This window comes from Phyllobates terribilis, unplaced genomic scaffold (assembly GCF_046119375.1).
Source record: "Phyllobates terribilis strain yellow unplaced genomic scaffold, ASM4611937v1 Scaffold_1__5_contigs__length_1240528914, whole genome shotgun sequence".
NCBI classification, from domain to species: Eukaryota; Metazoa; Chordata; class Amphibia; order Anura; family Dendrobatidae; genus Phyllobates; species Phyllobates terribilis.
Window position 1 is genome coordinate 538,665,322 of NW_027362761.1, and position 24,446 is coordinate 538,689,767.

Genomic DNA, 24,446 nt, shown 5'->3' on the forward strand with positions numbered 1-24,446 from the left:
CCCTGATCTTTTTGTCATGTTCCTCAAGCTATTCCCGAACATTTTTTGTAACCGGGGCATTATCCTGCTGAAAGTTGGCACTGCCATTAGGGGATCCCGCTACTATGAATGGGGTACTTGATCTGTGCAATTATTATGTGTTTGGTACATCTACATCCGTCCTTGGAGCAATGTTGGTAGGTACTGACCACTGCATGCCAGGATCACCCACATGAGCTGCTGATGTTTCCGAGATATTCTGACCCGGTCATCCAGGCATCACAGTTTGGCCCACGTCAGTCACTTAGATCCGTTTATCCTCTGAGTGGCGCCATTGTCTTATTACCAGTGCTCTTCACTTCACCATCAATGTGACCTTTCCGCCACAGACTTTCCACAGCTGCAGCAATCAAACCAAAGGATGGGATCCGGGGGGATATCCGCACCAGGAGCCGACACGCTGCAGATTTTCTCTGCAACTTGTGAATGAGATTTGGTGAATGCCAGTCCCATTGCTGCAGCGGATATTTTGCATGTACAGTGGGGAAATAAGTATTTGATACACTGCTGATTTTGCAAGTTTTCCCACCTACAATGAATGGAGAGGTCTGTAATTTTTATCGTGAGTACACTTCACCTGTGAGAGACAGAATCTAAAAATAATCCAGAAAATCACATTGTATGATTTTTACATAATTAATTTGCATTTTATTGCATGAAATAAGTATTTGATATAATAGAAAAACAGAACGTAATATTTGGTACAGAAACCTTTGTTTGCAATTACAGAGGTCAGACGTTTCCTCTAGTTCTTGACTAGGTTTGCACACACTGCAGCAGGGATTTTGGCCCACTCCTCCATACGGATCTTCTACAGATCTTTCAGGTTTCGGGGCAGTCACTGGGCAACATTGAGTTTCAGCTCCCTCCAAAGATTTTCTATTGGGTTCAGGTCTGGAGACTGGCTAGGCCACTCCAGGACCTTGAAATGCTTCTTACGGAGCCACTCCTTAGTTGCCATGGTTGTGTGGTTCGGGTCATAGTCATGCTGGAAAACCCAGCCATGACCCATCTTCAATGCTCTTACTGAGGGAAGGAGGTTGTTGGCCAAAATCTCACGCTACATGACCCCATCCATCCTCCCTTCAATACAGTGCAGTAGTCCTGTCCTCTTTGCAGAAAAGCAACCCCAAAGTATGAGGTTTCCCCCACCATGCTTCATAGTTGGGATTGTGTCCTTGGGGTTGTAGTCATCCTTCTTCCTCCAAAGATGGCTAGTGGAGTTGATACCTAAAAGTTCTATTTTGGTGTCATCTGACCACATAACCTTCTCCCATGCCTCCTCTGGATCATCCAGATGGTCATTGGTGAACTACAAACAGGTCTGGACATATGCTGACGTGATCAGGAGGACCTTGTGTGCACTTGCAGGATTTTAATCCATGACAGCGTAGTGTGTTACTAACGATATTGTTTGAGACTGTGGTCCCAGCTCTCTTCAGGTCATTGACCAAGTCCTCTCGTGTAGTTCTGGGCTGATTTCTGACCTTTCTCAGAATCATCCTTCCCCCAACGAGGTGAGATCTTGCATGGAGCCCCAGACTGAGGAAGATTGACAGTCATCTTGTGTTTCTTCCATTTTCTAATAATTGTGCCAGCAGTTGTTACCTTCTCACCAAGCTGCTTGCCTATTGTCCTGTAGCCCATCCCAGCCTTGCACAGGTCTGCAATTTTGTCCCTTGTGTCCTTAGATGCCTCTTTGGTCTTGGCCATGGTGGAGAGGTTGGAGTGTGATTGACTGTGTGGACAGGTGTCGTTTATGCAGGTAAGAAGTTCAAACAGGTGCAATTAATACAGGTAATGAGTGCAGAGTAGGATGGCTTCTTAAAGAAAAACTAACAGGTCTGTGAGAGACAGAAGTCTTGCTGGTTGGTAGGTGATCAGATACTTAAATTGCATTTTTTTTAGGCACAATATATGTAAAAATCAGAAAATGAGATTTTCTGTTTTTTTTTTTTTTTTTTCTTTTAGATTCTGTCTCTCACAGGTGAAGTGTACCTACGATAGATATTACAGATCTCTCCATCCTTTGTAGGCGGGAAAACTTGCAAAATCGGCAGCGTATCAAATACTTATTTTCCCCACAGTATGTCTGCAGAGTATCCGTCCTGGAAAACTCCAGGCTCGATTTATTTTTGCATTTGCACCTTTGTCAAGTTTTGGATATGTGCACATGATGGCTTTATCCGCCGAGTTTTTCAAGAGGAAAATGCTTCTGGTAAAAGCTGGCTGTATTTTTCCTTAAAGGGGTTGTTCGGCCTTAGGCTGAAAATCTGCAGTCACTCCATGTGACTGCAGACTTGTAAATCCTTATAGCGCACACTGCACATTGTGAGGATCCATCGGTGGCGGGTGTGTGACCACAAGTATGTGATTTGCAAGCATGTGGTCACATGCTGACTAGACGTGCCCATCCTCAATGCAAGTGTATTGAGCGAGGCCGGACACGTCTAGTCGGAATGTGGCCGGAACTATGTAAATCACATACTCGTGGTCATGCACCCGCCGCCAGCGAATCTTCACAGCACAGTGTGCGCTGTGAGAATTCACAAGTCTTCTGTCACATAGGCTACAGGTCTACTGTCCCCCCTTTAAATGTCTTTTTGATATATTTTTTTTTTTTTAGCCATTTTGATATGATCTATTGAGCGACTTCCAAGCAGAAGCCTCCAGAACAAAGCTCGGGTCACTTATTTTAGACGCGTGATGTATTCGTAGACCTGAAGCGGTAAAAAAAAAAGCTCAGAAGACTAAAATATGAACAGCGAGCCGCAATTACATTGCAGTGCAGGTGTCATTCGTTTTAATGTTTTTTCAGGTGGGTTATGGAGCGGATCCACCTGACAGACATTGTGCGCACGTTCCCTTTTAGTGTTTTGCGCCTTTCTTTATGCACTGTATCCATCTCTCCATTTACGCCTTTCCTTAAAGTCACTTTTTATGCATTTGCCCCTTTTTTTTTTCTCTTCCTTTTTAGTTTTTTCTGTTTAGTTTTTCCAGATCTCATCGCCCGATTCTTTATTAACGACTTTTTGAAAAGTAACAAAATTTCTTGCGAATGTGAACTGAAGTTCCCCCCAGATGAATTTTACCTACTGCTGGATAATTTGGTGCAATTTTTGGAGCCGATTTAAGAAACGGGGCGCCTATTTTTTTTTTGCACTGAGAACGTCACAAAAAAAAATCTTAAAGCCATGATTAACAAACTTTTTTATTTTGCGCACAATTCGGGAACCAGGGGCGCCATTATGAAGGATTAGGGGCCATAAATGTCATCGAATACCACAAGACAAAAAAAAAGTAAAGTGACTTTAAAAAAAAAAAAAATGCAAATGATCCTTTAATATCAGTTTCTGCTTTCTTATTATAATTTAATATTTTATATTTAATCTTAATATCTATAAAATTTATATTTATGCTTTAATATTTAATTTCTATAAAAAAATAAAATCCACTAGGAGGGTTGTTTTTTTTTATTTTTCCATTTTCCTCCCTGAAAAGGTTTTGAAACCCGTCTGGTGGGGGGTTATGGAGACAATAAAAAGGTTTTTGGACATGAAATAGTTAAGCTTAGGCCAGTTTGGTCCACCAGGCGCTAGATGGCGCTAACGCCCCTCCCGCAGTTTTGACCAGCGCTTCCAGTCTTCGGTGTCAGTGCCTCCGTGGGCAGCGGGAGTTGCTGACGTGTGCCCGGGAGGAGCTGGTGAGTGGAGGAGCCCACGGTGAGTACGTTACCCTGTGTCACCCACAGACTATGCCCGGCGCTGCAGGCGGTTGCTGTGTGCACTGGGCAGGACAGGCAGCTGCTCACACTCGTGCACCAGGATCCAGGGAAACTGGTGGAGAGCCGAGCGGTCAGCCCTGCAGACACTGTGTGCCTCACACTTCTAGCCTGTAGATTGTATGTTTATTTCTTCCAGTTACTGTCTATATTATTTATTTGTGATTTTCCTCAATCTCTGCTTTTTTTTTTTTTTTTTTTTTAACCTGTGTCTCTTTAACCCCTTTTAATGGCCAGGTCTGAATAGGCCTTAAAGGGGTTGTCCACCTTTTGGGAGACGATTCATTTTTTTTTTTTTACCTAAATACATGTATTTTAAGCTAAAAATCGTTAAAAAATGCTGCCTTCTATGGCTTCTACTCATTCCTGGCTGCAGAATGAGTTAACTGAGGAGTTATCAGTCAGCCCCCTATGAGGGTCTGACAGGAGAGTTTTTGTCTCAGCTGACTTTTACGACCACACATCAAAGCTGAACATTCTGGGCAATAATCTTTTATGAAACCAAATTGCAAAACTGATTTGACCCATAAGTATATATGCATTGAAGAGAAAAGAATAAAATAAATGTGTAACTTATGTATATCTCAAAACTACACTAAAAAAACACAGCTTGTAGTGCACAGCAATACAAAACAACAAGGTCTCATTCAGCCGAGGTGCTGTAGCTCGTGGTTGGCACATGCCACAGCTCCTGGCATAAGTGAGTCTACAGGCGACACCGCAGGGTCTTGCGGCTGCTTATTTCTGTGATAACACATTTACTTGCCTGTTTGTTTAATCACAGGAGCGAGTGTTTCTACAGCGTCTCCAGGCCCTTGAACTCATTATAAATCAAGTCAGTGATGTAGGAGCTCCAGCACCTGAGCTTATATGTCACTGACTTGATTATGATATGTTGAGGGGGCTAGAGACTCTGTAGAAACACTCGCTCCTGTGATAACACATTTACTTGACCATTTGTTTAATCACAGGAGCGAGTGTTTCTGCAGCGTCTCTAGCCTCCTAAACTCATCATTAATCAAGTCAGTGACCTATAAGCTCATCCGCCCGCTGAAGTTCCTACATCACTTACTTGATTTATGATGCGATCAGGGGGCTGGAGACGCTGCAGAAACACTCGTTCCTGTGATTAAACAAACAGGCAAGAAAATGTGTTATCGCAAGAGCAAGTGTTTCTGCCGTATCTTCTGCTGGAGCAGGAACAAGGTTAACAAGCTCTTGACTGAGAGAGACACCTTTTAATGATGCCTTAAGGATTTATAATCAACCCTTTAAGCAGCCCATAGCCATGAGATTTATCTGCAGATCATTGTTGCTTACATCTTATTTTCGCATACATATAACAACCACACAGGGGCGTAACTATAAAGGGTGTCGGGGTTGAAGTCGCATCTGGGCCTTACAGCCTATGGGGCCAATAAAAAATCCCTTTGACTCATATGAGAAGACTATTAAGGACCCATGATTAGGGTGGACGGGGCATGTTGGCGATTTTGCATTGATACCCACAAACTTCAAATTATACCACAGCCACTACAGATTGTTAGCAGAGCTCACCAAATTTAGCTGGATCTGCAGAAAAAATGTCTCCCGTCTGTGGCAAGCATCTTCCTGCCCATAAACATTATTTAAAAACCACCGGATTCAGGTGGAGGGGAATGAATATCTGCTGGAAGGAGGGAAGGGAGCGGTCACTTGGATATATAACTACCTTTAGTTAATGGGGTAGAATTGTAAAAACATGGAAACAGCACCACACCTGTCGCCTGGTTGTGTCTGGTATTGCAGCTCAAACTACTATTTATTTAGTCGGCGCTCCACTGTGACACCGGATACACAACCCACGGACAAGATTGGCGGTAATATTGAAATATCAGTGACTGTTGTGTTAGTAACGCAGTCCTCCTCTCCCTCACAGCACATCGGGGGACATGTACACCGCTGGGGTCTTTATGTGATCAGTCCCATGTTGGTAAGTCTAAATTATTCCTGTACCGGCAATTAAAAAAAAAAAGATATTTAGTTGGTGCTTCTCTGTGCCCTCCGATGAATCTGATCCCGTCACCAGTATGGCACCCGGGGGAATAATGTTTTTTCCTTATCTGCGACGTCCTCCATGAAATACCTGTGGGTTTTCAGTGTAAACCACCTTACATCTCTACTGGAGAACCGTCTTCTGCCTTCAGTGTAAACAATGGAGGTTTTTATCCTGGTTGCCGTGGCTACAACTACTAACATAATTGAAAAGGAAAACATAGAAGAGAATTAAACCGGTCACTGGACGTATCCATGACAACCACGACAAAACCCTCCATTGTTTACACAGCCAGATGTCGAAAAATGATCACAAGGAGAGTTATAATTATTTCCAATGTAAACGGAAGTATTTAACCCCTTCCTGACATGTGGCACGTCTGATTCGGGCGTATGGAGTGGGCTCAGGAGCAGAACCCACCCCATCAAGGCAGAAGCCGGCTGTGTTATACAGCCCACACCGGCCTCTAACAGCAGTGACCGGCGATACCGGATGGGCGTCCATTTTGGCACTGATCAGCACCTCTCTGACACGATCGTGGTGTGACTACGGGTTGTCAGGAATACTTCCGTGGCTGTGGTATTGCAGTACCATCAATCAAATGATTTCATGATTAGATTCCCTAAAATAAAAATAATTTTTAAGAATATTTTTTAAAAAACATAGTTTTAATTGCCCTTTTTTCCCCAATCTGAAAATAAAGAAATGTAAAAAAATAAGCATAATTTGTAGCGCTACATCAATAAAAGCATAAAATGAATTGACCTGTATGGTGTGAAGAAATAAGCGCCATAAATTAAAGTTTTTTTTGGTTATCGCTTCTCTCCCAAAAAAGATGCAATAAAAAAAACAATCAACTCCTACCAAAACGGTTACAGTAATTTGGTTTGTGTCACCATTTACTGAAACTCATTATTTTTTAAAGTTTAGAATTTTTTTTTTGCACGACTCGTTAAAGGGTTGATTGTGACTTGTAGGATCGCTGCTTCCAATAGGTGGCGCTATAGAGTTCAAGTCCTCTTTTTCTCTGAAGAGGCAATTTGCATATTCAATTTCCCAGAGGAGCATTGCATGGCGAATAAGCCTCTTTACTTTGACAAGCCAGTGCTGGTGTGTCACTCTGCACAAGGAGAAACGTTACCCCTTAGACCTCAGTCCAGAGCCTCTCACCTAGCCAAATCAGTTCTCATACTTTGCACTGACGAGGGCCAACAGCCCGAAACACCGTGTCTGCAAATTGAGATTCTGATTTGGCTTTTATCCGAAGTCATATTGCACGACTCGTTAAAGGGTTGATTTTGACTTGTAGGATCGCTGCTTCCAATAGGTGGCGCTATAGAGTACAAGTCCTCTCTTTCTCAGAAGAGGCAATTTGCGTTTAACTACTGAAATCTAAAAAAAAAAACTTTTTGGTTTCGCAGTAATTTGGTAATTCTACTGACTTGAAGAATCATGCAGCCAGGTGATTTTAACCACAATTTTTACCCATATAAACAAAACCCCTAAAACAATAATGAAATTACTTCTTTTTTTCCCCCATCTTTTAATTTATTTAATTATATGGTAAACAAACAAAAAACAATGTAGTCATTCCAAACTGCAACTCGTCCCCCAAACAACAAGCTGTCATATTGTAATATTGACTGAAAAATTATTTTAAAAAAAAGTTACGGCTCTTAGAAGAAGAGTAAGGGAAAAAAAACAGTGAAAAACAAAAATTTTCTCCAGTGAGTGTGGTAAAAAAATCAAAAAAAAAAACCAACAAATTTTAAAGAAAAATCAAATTTTTGTAACGGTCCGACATGTTGGAGTTGGTCTGGACAGCACGGTGACTCAGTGGTCAGCATTGCAGCCTTGCAGCTCTGGGGTCCTGGGTTCAAATTCCACCAAGGACAACATCTGCAAGGAGTTTGTATGTTCTCCCCGTGTTTGTGTGGGTTTCGTCCTAGTTCTCCGGTTTCCTCCCAAACTCCAAAGACATACTGAAAGGGAATGTAGATTGTGAGCCCCAATGGGGACAGTGATGATGAGGTCTGTAAAGCGCTGTGGAATTAATGGCGCTATATAAGTGAGTAAAATAAATAATATCTGTGGGGAAAACAATGGATCTTCCTAGAGGCGAGAGTGACCAAAGGACCATGATGTAGGGTTGAGCAGTTCACCTTATTAACATTGAACATATGCCAAAAGTGCCTTTTTTTATTTTATTGAATTTATTTTTTATTTTATTCTATCTGGGATATATCTGGTTACCTGTGACAGACCACATATGAGTATAAACAAACAAACACATTTTTTCTATTGTACTTGTATCATTTTCTACTTCTAGCAATGCAGTCAGCTAAGTACTGAAATTAAGTTTTTATTTTTTTCTGGTTCTCATAGTTATATATAAAATTAACAGAAAAGAATCATACCTGTGGACATATGACCTTGGGCGCAGCTGTGCAACCTGGAAAGAAAACTTTATTGTTAGAGGACCTGTTACCAGGTCAAAAATTGCAGTTTTTGCTCATTTTATCCCCACTGCTCCCGTGAGTATTCTGTTGCTTTTTTTTTTTTGTTTAAATCTGCCATACGGTTTTAGAGATATGGGACCCTTTATGTAGTGCAAATTTTTTGTGTCTTAACCAAAGGGGCGTGGCTTGCAGGGTAATAATGCAAAGCAGCCTAAAAGACACGCCCCAGAGGATCCGGTGAGCCCACCCCCTTCTAAGACAATTAACAATTACCACTACATAAAATGGCCCATATTTCTGGAGATGAATAGAAGATTTTAAAATGAAATACAAATAAAGTGCACAATCAGTGGAGCAGAGGGAATAAAATAAAAGCAAAACGTGGACACTTTTGACCTGGTTAGAAGACCTCATTAAATTTCCTGGCTGCATATGGAAAACTCTATAAAGAGATATCTGGAAACCAATTTAAGGGTTAACAAATCTTTAGTATTAAATGCTTTAAGAAATGCATATAAAAGACTTTGGTTCACTTGTGCCAATGAAAAGTCAGAAACGGAAAGCTTCATGTTATCAGCGGAGCAGCTGGTCTTGTGATGTTGCCTCTCTGAATTGGACTGAAAAATTGTCAATGGAGTGTAAATCTAGGTAAGTACACAAAAAAATAGAATATGCAATGAAATTCCTTTTAATCTGACATTTGATAATCCAGCACATTTTCATACAGCTAACTATATAGCTAATACTAGAGAAGAGAGAGAGGATTCAAAAAGATCTAAATAAACTGGAGCAGTGGGCAGTAACTAACAGAATGGTTTTTAACAGGGAGAAATGCAAAGTCCTACATCTGGGCAAGAAAAATGAAGAAAGCATCTACAGAATGGGAGGAATAGGGCTAAGCAACAGTACATGTGAAAAAGACTTGGTTATATTAATAGATCATAGACTGAACATGAGTCAACAGTGTGATGCAGCAGCAAAAAAGGCAAATACAATTCTGGGATGTATTAACAGAAGCATACAGTCTAGATCACGTGAAGTCATTATCGGTCTTTACTCCTCTTTGGTCAGACCTCATCTGGAATACTGCGTCCAGTTTTGGGCACTACAGCTTAAAAAAGACATGAAGAAACTGGAGCAAGTTCAGAGAAGAGCAACCAGAATGGTGACCGTTCTGCAAACAATGTCCTACGAGGAACGGTTAGAGGATTTGGGAATGTTTAGCTTGCAAAAAAGAAGTCTGAGAGGAGACTTAATAGCTGTCTACAAATATCTGAAGGACTGTCACATTGTAGAGGGATCAGCTTTATTCTCATTTGCACAAGGAAAGACTAGAAGCAATGAGATGAAACTGAAAGGGAGAAGATACAGATTAGATATTAGAAAAAACTTTGACAGTGAGGGTGATCAATGAGTGGAACAGGCGGCCACGAGAGGTGGTGAGTTCTCCTTCAATGGAAGTCTTCAGAGGCTGGACAGACATCTCTGACTGAGATGGTTTAGTGAATCCTGCATTGAGCAGGGGGTTGGACACGATGACCCTGGAGGTCCCTTCCAACTCTACCATTCTATGATATAATATAGCGTGGAATTATACAAGATCAGAAGTGGAAGACAGAACATAAGGAGCCAATGAGAAAGATCCTCTGCTAAAAAAAACAAACAAACAAAAAAAACCTAAATCTGTATAGTAATATAATTCGCTGTACAATGATCAGCTGCTTAGAAATGAACAGGGAGCGCATGTGTGACCACTGTTCTACCTAAAGAGAACCTTTCACCAGATGAAATGTGGCCAGTTCCTGCTTCTATTTTACTCCCACTGCTCCCCTGATCATTCTGTTTTTTTTCAAAATTCACTGTATGGTTCCAGAGATATGGACCTTTTTTATGTAGTGCTAATTTTTATGGTCATAATAAGGAGGCGTGGCTCACAGAGCAGCTTACAGACCCGCCCCTGAGGATCCTCATCATACATGTATGGTGGGATTACATGAGCCTGCTACATATATTGCAGGTGTCGGCTTTGTTATTCTGCCGGTGGTCGAAAGACTAATATTAATTTTTTTTATCTCGATAATCACACCTAGCCACCTACTCATAGAGCCAAGTTACTAGTTCATTTTTCGCAAAAAATTAACATCATAAACACAAAAAGACACAAAAAAATTTATGGCACTTGGAAGAAGGGGAAAAAGACAGAAACAAAAAATTTCCTGGTCCTTATTTATGATGGCCAATAATCCAGAATACTTGATAATCTGACACTTCCCAGGTTCCAGTGATGCCAGGTGAAAGGAATTTTACTGTAATATAAAAAGTGAGCACATGGTGCGCCGGTGATTGTGCGCACGTACAGCGGTCATCCATGTTTGCTTCACTGTAATGAACAAATAAATCTGAGCCTCTTATTTTTATGTTTCCATAACAGATACCATTACGCGGCCTCCGTGGTCACATTGTCAGAGTCGTACTCTGACCTGAGATCAACTCTGTGAAAGGTGAGAGTGAACCGATACTCTTTTCCATGACCCTGCCATGTCTAAGGGGTAGGAGCGTGACACATTCCCTCTGTGAATGCCCCTGTCAGGCTCTGCACACTTGGGCCCCTCTGCTACACTTGACACTGGATTGAAAGCAGATTGTGGTTGGTGTTTGCCACAGTTTTTTTTTTTTTCCTCCATTATGGAATCACTGATGCGAAATCCACAAAAGAGATCTTTTTGTGTGAAAAAAAAAACGGGCACAGAAAGATCAGTGTTGAATTAAATTATTTTAATTTTTGCTTTTTCTAGAAACCTATTAAAATAGATTTTACCAGACCCAAAAGTTAAAAAAAATCATTTTTTTAGTATACTTACATGTCTGATTCTGCTGATTTATTTCCTTTTTTTGTTGTTATATTAATGGTAATTATTATTATTATTATTAATTTTTAGGTTTTTTTTGTTTACAGGTCAATCCATCATGCCTTCTTGTATCGTTAAAGGATGCGGTTACACATGGAAGTCCAGAGGTACAGGCATCATTATGCACTCCTTCCCAAACAACCCAATCATCATAAGGCAATGGTTACAACAAACTGGCCAGTTTGATAACGACTTGGATGCCGCAGTTGAAAAGATCATCGTAGGAAAGAGTTCTGATATCTATCGCATGTGTTCCAAGCATTTTACTGATGATTGTTACATGAACGATGGTTTTCGTCGTACACTGAAAAGAAATTCTATACCAACTATATTTTTCCGAGCGCCACAAAGCTATTTGGTTCCAAAAGAAGATGGACCAAAGAGGAAAAAAAGAAAAATATCTCAGACTTTTAGGGTTGTGGCGGACCAAGGTCCTTCCACCTCAAGTGAACCTTTATTATATCATACTTTCCAGATAGGAGAGGATAATCCAATGCTTTTCGATAACTCCTCTTTCAGCTCCCCAGAACAGAGTAGGGTGTGGAAAGTTGTGGTTGATCGAGCTACCAATACAGATTCTGAGGGAATGGGTATGACACCAAAGTTTGGAAAAAAACATGCACAAACACAAACGTCAGTGCGAATGTTTCAAGGGCAAAATGAGACTCGACCGGAAAGTGCTCAATCCTTACCAAGAAGTCACAAAGGTCTAAAGGATAGAAGATGCCCAAAACGCGTTGAGAAAACTGATTGTACCTTTCATGAATCTGACTACGAAGAAGAGGAAGACGAATCCTTCTACGTTGAAAGTGATGAAGAAGCAGAGGATGCAGCCCAAAATGGAGAATTCAGATGCATCTACGATGGTCCCAAGAGTCCCGTGCGTGAAAAAAAGTTTATAGTGTTTGAAAGTTGCCTTAATAAACTTATTGGGATGATACCGTGCCAGGCACAGAGTAAATGTGAGGATCGTCTAACACATGTTCGAAAGAGCTTTGTGGGGTCATCCGTAATAGTAGAAGTCAAATGTGCAAGCGGCCACACCAAAACCATATGGGAGAGCCAGCCGAGACTGGGCAAACAACCATTAGGGGATGTTTTGGCATCAGCTGCTGTCTTATATAGCGGCGCAAGTTTCCTCAAAATTCTTCAAATGGTAAAATTGTTAAACTTGAAATTTATCCGAAAATCCACTTATTACAAAAACCAGTTAACACATTTGTTTCCAACCTTAAATCGTCATTGGCTCATGGAGCAGCAATCTAATATAACCCGCCTTAAAGAGAAACCCGTATGCCTGGTAGGCGACTACCAAGCCGCACGACCCGGCCACTTGCCTAAGTATTATACCTATGTCATGATGGACGCGGAAACTAAAAAGATTCTTGGATTTCACATCCAGCAACATCTGCCCACTTTATCTCAAGCTCACCTCAAAAACATAGCATTTAAGAAAGCGCTGAATCGCGTCTTAGAAAAAGGGGTCAATGTTAAAATGGTAACCACCGACCGTCACGTTGGAGTTAGGAAAATAATGAAGGACACTTATGGCAATATTGTTCACCGCTTTGATCCTTGGCACTTGGCAAGATCCATTAATAATAAAATACTTCTCCAGGCCAAGAAAAAACACTGTGAAGTCCTCTCGCATTGGTCATTGCCAGTCAGATCACACTTGTGGTGGTGTGTGAAGACCTGCGATGAAAACAAAGAAGAGTTGTTGGATCGCTGGAACGCGTTGCAGTACCACATTCTTAATGTGCACGAATGGCGTTCCAATTCTGACTACTGGAAGTGCCAGCACAATCTAGGCTCCAAATCTACCAGGTGGCTTTCTGAGGGTTCCTTGGCCTACCGTAGACTTAAAGAAATTGTGCTTAGCCCTTCGGTGCAGAGAGACTTGAAACGTGTATCCTTCTACTGCCATTCAGACTCCCTGGAGATCTTCCATAACGCATGTCGAAAATACCGACCTAGCCGGCTTCGTTTTTACATGGACGAAATGGTGGCCAGGACCCAACTAGCAGTATTGGATCATAACCGAAATGTAACTAGAGTCCAAGCTGCTCTGAAGAACTCAACAACTGTCGGTGCCCCTGAACATTGTGCCAAATTTCCCAGGGGCCATAAAGCTCTGGTAGTAAAAGCACTTTATGAGCGCAAAGGCCAGGACTTAATTTTTGACTTGTTACGAGAAGTGGTTACCTCCGTGCGCAAAAAAAGCAAGATGGAGCTGAATGTAGCTCAGATGCCTCCTCTACTAAAGCTGTCGTCAAGATATCGAAACACTCCACACTTGGACAATACTTGATGTTGTGTTTCATGTTGAAACATTGTTGTAACAAGGTAGTTTTTAATCAATGATACTTGAGTCTTAACCCTCTAAAAGAGGAGTTTTTGTGTATCAAACATTATTTTACTTTAGAAAATGGTTAAAAAAAAACGATTAATTATACTTTGTTACACCCCTTGACACTCCAGCAGAAACAGGAGTAGAGTACTATAAGCAGTCACTGACTATATGGTGCCTCCTACAATAAACCACAATTTCTTTTTGATCCCATTCCTCTTTATTGTCAAAAGCAAGCCATGTGCCGAAAATGCAACCGAGATGTTTGATCCATCCTTTGTGCAATGCTCTGCATTGTGATAAAAGAGGAATGGTGAATGCAGCTCCGGATGTTACTGCAGTTTAAGACTACAATGTAATATAAGATCAGTATTAAAAGAAGTAAAACAGTATTTCAGCTTAAAAATATAAATTTAAGAAAAAAAAACCTTATCTCTTGAGTCCCTCCGGTGATCCCTGAGCGACTTCCCCTTCGTTATTCACTCCAGTTGGTGAGCGTTATGAATGGAGTTACGAATTATGTCAATCAAGGGCTTAGATTATTTGAACACCAGCCGGTAATTGAAACTAGATAACCCTCTATAGATCAAATGTGTGTGTATAAAGTGATTATAAACTAGTTGTCAATTCTAGATAACCAAAAAGTGGAGCAGATGTTCCCCACATGCTTCCTTGCTAACACCTAGCTGCCAAACCAAAGGTGAGAGAAGGGCCTTAACAGCCCCAGCCACTATGGCTCCTCCACGGTAGGAGGTCCACCTGACAATATTTTGAGGTTATCTTTACCACAATGAGTTTGATACATCCAAGATCGGGGAACATATTGGCATCCATGGGTAAAATAGTAAAAGTGTTGGTAGCTGGTAACCCACAGGAGCACAATATCCCCCCTGAATTATGGATATATCATATTCATGTTTGGTGTGGATAGAATTCTTAGTGTATTCGGTAAGATGACGGCCATACTGTTTCTCTAGGAGGTTTCTGGGAAAAATATGACCCAGAGTAGAGATTAGGGATAAAACTGAGGTTTAATTGTATCTAGTCAGCCATCCTCACCTCGGCAGAGATGGTCTGACGAAACCCTTTATAACATCTCATATGCCGAATATCATGGTCAGACCCAAGTAGAAGTAGATCTGTCCATATTCCCTGTAGCGTTCTCCTCTGCCTGAAGCTCTCAAAGATCTCATGTCGTGAGACATATCTGTATTTTATCCCTTTTATTTTATACTGTTTTTGCCTATATTTACCGTATTTTGCGGACTATAAGACGCATCGGACCATAAGATGCACCCCAAATTTTGGGGAGGAAAATAGTGGAAAGAGTTTTTTTTAAATAAAATGGTGGTATGTCTTATAGTCCAATTTTTACGGTAGCTTACTGGGGGGGCCCGGTGGAGCGGGGTCACAAAAAGGAGGGTCGCTGCTGCAGGAAGCTGGCGGTGGCAGGAGTGGGGCGATGCTGCGGGCCCCAGACTGGGAGGAGCGGTGTACCGGCGGTGCGAGGCTGCGCTGGACTTTCAGAAAATGTCAGCGGTGAGCAGAGTCCCCTGCACTTCCAATTGATTGACTTCAGGGAAAATAGCCACCGGAGGCGGTGCATGCACAGATGGAGACATCTATCTGCGCATGTGCCGCCTCACTTTTTGTAACCTTTTTTAAGCACTGTACTACTTTTTGTATGTTAAATCTAAAATGTAATGAATTGGTTCTTTTTTGCTGTAACGTGCCCACAAACCCTGAAGAGGGCGAATATAGCTTGGTTGTGTTACCCTGTGAATGCCTGAGTGCAAGAAGACCGCCTATCAGCTGCTTGAGAAAGCTGGATGGTTTTAATTACCTGCTCACATAGGGGGGCGCTACCGGTGTTCAAATGACCTCCGCCTTTGATTTACATAATTCGTACCAGCATTCATAACAGTGAGCCTCATTTCAGATGAGTGTTTTTCCCGATACTGGTACGTGCCTCAATGCACCGACCGACTTCGGGTCAGGAGACCTGGATCCACTGCATGCATTGTGCTCTGTATACGTAGCGTGGAAAACTCCTATCTGAAAACGGTCATAACTGGGGACACGTTAGTGCCGGAGGGGACGTCGTCACTGTTGGAACAGCAAGGAGTCCTGAGTAGGTTAAGCGGTAGGTAATGCTTTTTTCCCCTTATTTTTATAGCATTGTGTTCCATATTTGGTAACTTTTGAAAACTCTGGATATACCCAAATTTCTTAAATCAGGAATTAAATTTGATAGAGTAATATTTCCTGAATTTTAATGTAAAGCTTATGAATACCTGTAAAAATATTTTCAGTGTTGCACAGTTTAACCTTCGTTGACAAGCCCGTGACTTACCGAATGGCCGGGGGTCTCGTGGCAGTGATTTATGGACCAGCATTTTCTCGAGGACCTCAAATATGCTTAGGCCAGTCAGGGAATCCTGGTCTGTACACTTGAATGCAAAGGGTTTCTACGGTGAAAACACGTGAACACCTATCCAGAGGATCGGTAATAACCTGTTAATCAGAGAGACCCGCACCGACCACCAGAATGGGGAATTTTTTTTATCCCTTTTATATGGCTCAATTGTACCTCCATTCTTTCCCTTTGTGGCTGCAAAGCTCTGTGCTTGGCTTTTTTTGCGATGGCCCCATAGAGAATGGATAGGTGATGACTCATTTTCACCGTAAAAAACCCTTTATGCTAACTTTAGAGATACTTTGCACTGATATTGAGTTCTGTCCTTTATTCTCCAGTTACATCAAAAGCAAAAATAAAATTTCCGATTGTTGCATTTTGCAATGTGGAGTTTGCGATGGGGGCGGCTCGAGTGCCTATAATGCACAGTTCTCTAATGGGTACTAGCATAAGGGAGGGACTTTGGATGTAACTTGTGGTGTTATAATGCAAAGTAAGTAAAACAAAATGTGTGCAAAAATATTCAACTTGATTTTGTAAAGTTGTTTTGTAAAACTTTGTTATTTATATTTCGTTTCTATAAGTAGTGAGAAATAAAATGTGGTTCAGAAACGTGGCTTGTCTTTACGGGAATGAAGTGGGCGGAGGGATGGGAGTTCCTGGGACTTAAGAGACATGCACTGTGTGGCTAAAAGTATGTGACCCTCCTTCTTCCAAATATTGAGTTCAGGTGTTTGTCACAATCATTGAAAGCGGGCGTATAAAATCCAACACTCAGCCTTGTAATCTCCATAGACAAACATTGGCGTTAAGCTTCCCATATACATTAGATGTCTGTCGGCCATACCGTGCTTCAGCTCACAGCCATCTTGGTTAACTCTTATATACACAGGAGTTCTGGTTCGGACGAGCGCTCCTGTGCTCTCTATGAGAAAGCCACCAACTTATCTCTGGGAGAACAATGCAATCCGCAGTACAAAATCGGACATGCGCGATCGACATCTCTCCCGATCATCAATCAGCCGGTTACCCCATACACATTAGACCGTCAGCCGAACCAGTTTATATCGGCGGGTTCGGCTGACATTAGTGTAATGTGTATGGGGGCCTTTAGTGTGGGTCGTTTGTGGATAAACTTGAGCCCTGACCGTTACCCCATAAGATCCTTAAATGGGCACAGATTCTGACACCCATTCAAATCTTGTCAAAAGTCTTCCCAGTAGACTAATGATGACACAAGGGATGTCTAAAAAGTGAAATTATTTGTTTTGTCCGGTGTCTATTTCGCCATATAACGTGTGTTCCAATTCCGTTCTCGCGGTCTCCTACCTTGTATATTTGGGAGAATTGATCAAATACTGAGAGCTGTGTCGATTTGGATGCTTTTGAAAATTATCCTTGACCCCATCAGGTGCCGGCACTGCACACATACAGGGGGCATATGTGCTCTGATGTATGGTGGCGTATATGCTCTGATAGGTGGCGTATGTGCTCTGATGTATAGTGGCGTATGTGCTCTGATGTATGGTGGTGTATGTGCTCTGATGTATGGTGGTGTATGTGCTCTGATGTATGGTGGCGTATGTGCTCTGATGTATGGTGGCGTATGTGCTCTGATAGGTGGCGTATGTGCTCTGATGTATGGTGGTGTATGTGCTCTGATAGGTGGCGTATGTGCTCTTAGTGTATGGTGGTGTATGTGCTCTGATGTATGGTGGCATATGTGCTCTGATGTATGGTGGTGTATGTGCTCTGATGTATGGTGGTGTATGTGCTCTGATGTATGGTGGCGTATGTGCTCTGATGTATGGTGGCGTATGTGCTCTGATGTATGGTGGTGTATGTGCTCTGATGTATGGTGGCGTATGTGCTCTGATGTATGGTGGCTTATGTTCTCTGACAGGTGGTGTATGTGCTCTTACTGTATGGTGGCGTATGTGCTCTGATGTATGGTGGCGTATGTGCTCTGATAGGTGGCGTATGTTCTCTTAGTGTATGGTGGCGTATGTGCTCTGGTGTATGGTGGTGTATGTGCTCTAATGTATGGTGGTGTATGTGCTCTAATGTATGGTGGCGTATGTGCTCTGATATATGGTGGCGTATGTTCTCTGACAGGTGGTGTATGTGCTCTGATGTATGGTGGCATATGTGCTCTGATGTATGGTGGCGTATATGCTCTGATAGGTGGCGTATGTGCTCTGATGTATGGTGGCGTATGTGCTCTGATGTATGGTGGTGTATGTGCTCTGATGTATGGTGGTGTATGTGCTCTGATGTATGGTGGCGTATGTGCTCTGATGTATGGTGGCGTATGTGCTCTGATAGGTGGCGTATGTGCTCTGATGTATAGTGGCGTATGTGCTCTGATAGGTGGCGTATGTGCTCTTAGTGTATGGTGGCATATGTGCTCTGATGTATGGTGGTGTATGTGCTCTGATGTATGGTGGCGTATGTTCTCTTAGTGTATGGTGGCGTATGTGCTCTGGTGTATGGTGGTGTATGTGCTCTGATGTATGGTGGTGTATGTGCTCTGATGTATGGTGGCGTATGTGCTCTGATGTATGGTGGCTTATGTTCTCTGACAGGTGGTGTATGTGCTCTGATGTATGGTGGCGTATGTGCTCTGATGTATGGTGGCGTATGTGCTCTGATAGGTGGCGTATGTTCTCTTAGTGTATGGTGGCGTATGTGCTCTGGTGTATGGTGGTGTATGTGCTCTGATAGGTGGTGTATGTTCTCTTAGTGTATGGTGGCATATGTGCTCTGATGTATGGTGGCGTATGTTCTCTGACAGGTGGTGTATGTGCTCTGATGTATGGTGGCGTATGTGCTCTGATAGGTGGTGTATGTTCTCTTAGTGTATGGTGGCATATGTGCTCTGATGTATGGTGGCGTATGTTCTCTGACAGGTGGTGTATGTGCTCTGATGTATGGTGGTGTATGTGCTCTGATGTATGGTGGTGTATGTGCTCTGATGTATGGTGGCGTATGTGCTCTGATAGGTGGCGTATGTTCTCTTAGTGTATGGTGGCGTATGTGCTCTGATGTATGGTGGCGTATGTTCTCTGACAGGTGGTGTATGTGCTCTGATAGGTGGCGTATGTGCTCTTAGTGTATGGTGGTGTATGTGCTCTAATGTATGGTGGCGTATGTGCTCTGATAGGTGGCGTATGTTCTCTTAGTGTATGGTGGCGTATGTGCTCTGATGTATGGTGGCGTATGTTCTCTGACAGGTGGTGTATGTGCCCTGATGTATGGTGGTGTATGTGCTCTGATGTATGGTGGCGTATGTGCTCTGATAGGTGGTGTATGTTCTCTTAGTGTATGGTGGCGTATGTTCTCTGACAGGTGGTGTATGTGCTCTGATGTATGGTGGCGTATGTGCTCTGATGTATGGTGGTGTATGTGCTCTGATAGGTGGCGCATGTGCTCTTAGTGTATGGTGGCGTATGTGCTCTGATGTATGGTGGTGTATGTGCTCTGGTGTATGGTGGCGTATGTGCTCTGATATATGGTGGCGTATGTTCTCTGACAGGTGGTGTATGTGCTCTGATGTATGGTGGCGTATGTGCTCTGATGTATGGTGGCATATGTGCTCTTAGTGTATGGTGGCGTATGTGCTCTGGTGTATGGTGGTGTATGTGCTCTGGTGTATGGTGGTGTATGTGCTCTGATGTATGGTAGTGTATGTGCTCTGATGTATGGTGGCATATGTGCTCTGATAGGTGGCGTATGTGCTCTGATGTATGGTGGCGTATGTGCTCTGATGTATGGTGGTGTATGTGCTCTGATAGGTGGCGTATGTTCTCTTAGTGTATGGTGGCGTATGTTCTCTGACAGGTGGTGTATGTGCTCTGATGTATGGTGGTGTATGTGCTCTGATGTATGGTGGTGTATGTGCTCTGATGTATGGTAGTGTATGTGCTCTGATGTATGGTGGCGTATGTTCTCTGACAGGTGGTGTATGTGCTCTTAGTGTATGGTGGTGTATGTGCTCTGATGTATGGTGGCGTATGTTCTCTGACAGGTGGTGTATGTGCTCTGATGTATGGTGGCGTATGTTCTCTGACAGGTGGTGTATGTTCTCTTAGTGTATGGTGGCATATGTGCTCTGATGTATGGTGGCGTATGTTCTCTGACAGGTGGTGTATGTGCTCTGATGTATGGTGGCGTATGTGCTCTGATGTATGGTGGCTTATGTTCTCTGACAGGTGGTGTATGTGCTCTTAGTGTATGGTGGCGTATGTGCTCTGATGTATGGTGGCGTATGTGCTCTGATAGGTGGCGTATGTTCTCTTAGTGTATGGTGGCGTATGTGCTCTGGTGTATGGTGGTGTATGTGCTCTGATGTATGGTGGTGTATGTGCTCTGATAGGTGGTGTATGTTCTCTTAGTGTATGCTGGCATATGTGCTCTGATGTATGGTGGTGTATGTGCTCTGATGTATGGTGGCGTATGTGCTCTGATAGGTGGTGTATGTTCTCTTAGTGTATGGTGGCATATGTGCTCTGATGTATGGTGGCGTATGTTCTCTGACAGGTGGCGTATGTGCTCTGATGTATGGTGGCGTATGTTCTCTGACAGGTGGTGTATGTGCTCTGATGTATGGTGGCGTATGTGCTCTGATAGGTGGCGTATGTTCTCTTAGTGTATGGTGGCGTATCTGCTCTGGTGTATGGTGGTGTATGTGCTCTGATGTATGGTGGTGTATGTTCTCTTAGTGTATGGTGGCATATGTGCTCTGATGTATGGTGGCGTATGTTCTCTGACAGGTGGTGTATGTGCTCTGATGTATGGTGGCGTATGTGCTCTGATAGGTGGTGTATGTTCTCTTAGTGTATGGTGGCATATGTGCTCTGATGTATGGTGGCGTATGTTCTCTGACAGGTGGCGTATGTGCTCTGATGTATGGTGGCGTATGTTCTCTGACAGGTGGTGTATGTGCTCTGATGTATGGTGGCGTATGTGCTCTGATAGGTGGCGTATGTTCTCTTAGTGTATGGTGGCGTATGTGCTCTGGTGTATGGTGGTGTATGTGCTCTGATGTATGGTAGTGTATGTGCTCTGATGTATGGTGGCATATGTGCTCTGATAGGTGGCGTATGTGCTCTTGGTGTATGTGCTCTGATGTATGGTGGCGTATGTGCTCTGATAGGTGGCGTATGTTCTCTTAGTGTATGGTGGCGTATGTGCTCTGATGTATGGTGGCGTATGTTCTCTGATAGGTGGCGTATGTTCTCTTAGTGTATGGTGGCGTATGTGCTCTGATGTATGGTGGCGTATGTTCTCTGACAGGTGGTGTATGTGCTCTGATGTATGGTGGTGTATGTGCTCTGTATGGTGGCGTATGTGCTCTGATGTATGGTGGCGTATGTGCTCTGATGTATGGTGGTGTATGTGCTCTGATAGGTGGCGTATGTTCTCTTAATGTATGGTGGCGTATGTTCTCTGACAGGTGGTGTATGTGCTCTTAGTGTATGGTGGTGTATGTGCTCTGATGTATGGTGGCGTATGTTCTCTGACAGGTGGTGTATGTGCTCTGATGTATGGTGGCGTATGTTCTCTGACAGGTGGTGTATGTGCTCTAATGTATGGTGGTGTATGTGCTCTAATGTATGGTGGCTTATGTTCTCTGACAGGTGGTGTATGTGCTCTTAGTGTATGGTGGCGTATGTGCTCTGATGTATGGTGGCGTATGTGCTCTGATAGGTGGTGTATGTTCTCTTAGTGTATGGTGGCATATGTGCTCTGATGTATGGTGGCGTATGTTCTCTGACAGGTGGTGTATGTGCTCTGATGTATGGTGGCGTATGTGCTCTGATAGGTGGTGTATGTTCTCTTAGTGTATGGTGGCATATGTGCTCTGATGTATGGTGGCGTATGTTCTCTGACAGGTGGCGTATGTGCTCTGATGTATGGTGGCGTATGTTCTCTGACAGGTGGTGTATGTGCTCTGATAGGTGGCGTATGTGCTCTTAGTGTATGGTGGTGTATGTGCTCTAATGTATGGTGGCGTATGTGCTCTGATAGGTGGCGTATGTTCTCTTAGTGTATGGTGGCGTATGTTCTCTGACAGGTGGTGTATGTGCTCTGATGTATGGTGGTGTATGTGCTCTGATGTATGGTGGCGTATGTGCTCTGATAGGTGGCGTATGTTCTCTTAGTGTATGGTGGCGTATGTGCTCTGATGTATGGTGGCGTATGTTCTCTGACAGGTGGTGTATGTGCTCTGATGTATGGTGGTGTATGTTCTCTGACAGGTGGTGTATGTGCTCTGATGTATGGTGGCGTATGTGCTCTGATGTATGGTGGTGTATGTGCTCTGGTGTATGGTGGCGTATGTGCTCTGATATATGGTGGCGTATGTTCTCTGACAGGTGGTGTATGTGCTCTGATGTATGGTGGCGTATGTGCTCTGATAGGTGGTGTATGTGCTCTTAGTGTATGGTGGCGTATGTGCTCTGATGTATGGTAGTGTATGTGCTCTGATGTATGGTGGCATATGTGCTCTGATAGGTGGCGTATGTGCTCTTAGTGTATGGTGGTGTATGTGCTCTGATAGGTGGCGTATGTTCTCTTAGTGTATGGTGGCGTATGTGCTCTGATGTATGGTGGCGTATGTTCTCTGATAGGTGGCGTATGTTCTCTTAGTGTATGGAGGCGTATGTGCTCTGATGTATGGTGGCGTATGTTCTCTGACAGGTGGTGTATGTGCTCTGATGTATGGTGGCGTATGTGCTCTGTATGGTGGCGTATGTGCTCTGATGTATGGTGGCGTATGTGCTCTGATGTATGGTGGTGTATGTGCTCTGATAGGTGGCGTATGTTCTCTTAGTGTATGGTGGCGTATGTTCTCTGACAGGTGGTGTATGTGCTCTGATGTATGGTGGTGTATGTGCTCTGATGTATGGTAGTGTATGTGCTCTGATGTATGGTGGCGTATGTTCTCTGACAGGTGGTGTATGTGCTCTTAGTGTATGGTGGTGTATGTGCTCTGATGTATGGCGGCGTATGTTCTCTGACAGGTGGTGTATGTGCTCTGATGTATGGTGGCGTATGTTCTCTGACAGGTGGTGTATGTGCTCTAATGTATGCTGGTGTATGTGCTCTAATGTATGGTGGCGTATGTTCTCTGACAGGTGGTGTATGTGCTCTGATGTATGGTGGCGTATGTGCTCTGATGTATGGTGGCTTATGTTCTCTGACAGGTGGTGTATGTGCTCTTAGTGTATGGTGGCGTATGTGCTCTGATGTATGGTGGCGTATGTGCTCTGATGTATGGTGGCGTATGTGCTCTGATAGGTGGCGTATGTTCTCTTAGTGTATGGTGGCGTATGTGCTCTGGTGTATGGTGGTGTATGTGCTCTGATGTATGGTGGTGTATGTGCTCTGATAGGTAGTGTATGTTCTCTTAGTGTATGGTGGCATATGTGCTCTGATGTATGGTGGCGTATGTTCTCTGACAGGTGGTGTATGTGCTCTGATGTATGGTGGCGTATGTGCTCTGATAGGTGGTGTATGTTCTCTTAGTGTATGGTGGCATATGTGCTCTGATGTATGGTGGCGTATGTTCTCTGACAGGTGGTGTATGTGCTCTGATGTATGGTGGTGTATGTGCTCTGATGTATGGTGGCGTATGTGCTCTGATAGGTGGCGTATGTTCTCTTAGTGTATGGTGGCGTATGTGCTCTGATGTATGGTGGCGTATGTTCTCTGACAGGTGGTGTATGTGCTCTGATGTATGGTGGCGTATGTTCTCTGATAGGTGGCGTATGTTCTCTTAGTGTATGGTGGTGTATGTGCTCTGATGTATGGTGGCGTATGTGCTCTGATGTATGGTGGTGTATGTGCTCTGGTGTATGGTGGCGTATGTGCTCTGATATATGGTGGCGTATGTTCTCTGACAGGTGGTGTATGTGCTCTGATGTATGGTGGCGTATGTGCTCTGATAGGTGGCGTATGTTCTCTTAGTGTATGGTGGCGTATGTGCTCTGGTGTATGGTGGTGTATGTGCTCTGATGTATGGTAGTGTATGTGCTCTGATGTATGGTGGCATATGTGCTCTGATAGGTGGCGTATGTGCTCTTAGTGTATGGTGGTGTATGTGCTCTGATGTATGGTGGCGTATGTGCTCTGATAGGTGGCGTATGTTCTCTTAGTGTATGGTGGCGTATGTGCTCTGATGTATGGTGGCGTATGTTCTCTGATAGGTGGCGTATGTTCTCTTAGTGTATGGTGGCGTATGTGCTCTGATGTATGGTGGCGTATGTTCTCTGACAGGTGGTGTATGTGCTCTGATGTATGGTGGCGTATGTTCTCTGACAGGTGGTGTATGTGCTCTAATGTATGGTGGTGTATGTGCTCTAATGTATGGTGGCGTATGTTCTCTGACAGGTGGTGTATGTGCTCTGATGTATGGTGGCGTATGTGCTCTGATGTATGGTGGCTTATGTTCTC

The 24,446-nt window shown here is 43.4% G+C and overlaps 1 protein-coding gene across 6 annotated transcripts in view; it reads left to right on the forward strand.

Annotated features, from left to right (window-relative positions):
* The first annotated feature begins 3,629 nt into the window (after positions 1–3,629).
* Positions 3,630–24,446, forward strand: part of LOC141269087 (mitochondrial amidoxime-reducing component 1-like) — a 29,400-nt gene continuing 8,583 nt past the window's right edge. Inside the window, exons 1-4 of one of the 6 annotated variants that reach the window (XM_073680376.1) lie at positions 3,631–3,761; positions 5,739–5,792; positions 10,746–10,815; positions 11,271–16,590. In XM_073680376.1, the coding sequence (XP_073536477.1) occupies positions 11,282–13,534 (2,253 nt within the window). In that variant the 5' untranslated portion in view covers positions 3,631–3,761; positions 5,739–5,792; positions 10,746–10,815; positions 11,271–11,281 and the 3' untranslated portion in view covers positions 13,535–16,590. Of the gene's footprint in view, positions 3,762–5,738; positions 5,793–10,745; positions 10,816–11,270; positions 16,591–24,446 lie in introns of those variants that run through there. The other 5 variants (XM_073680378.1, XM_073680377.1, XM_073680379.1 and 2 more) reach the window with 5 other exon arrangements.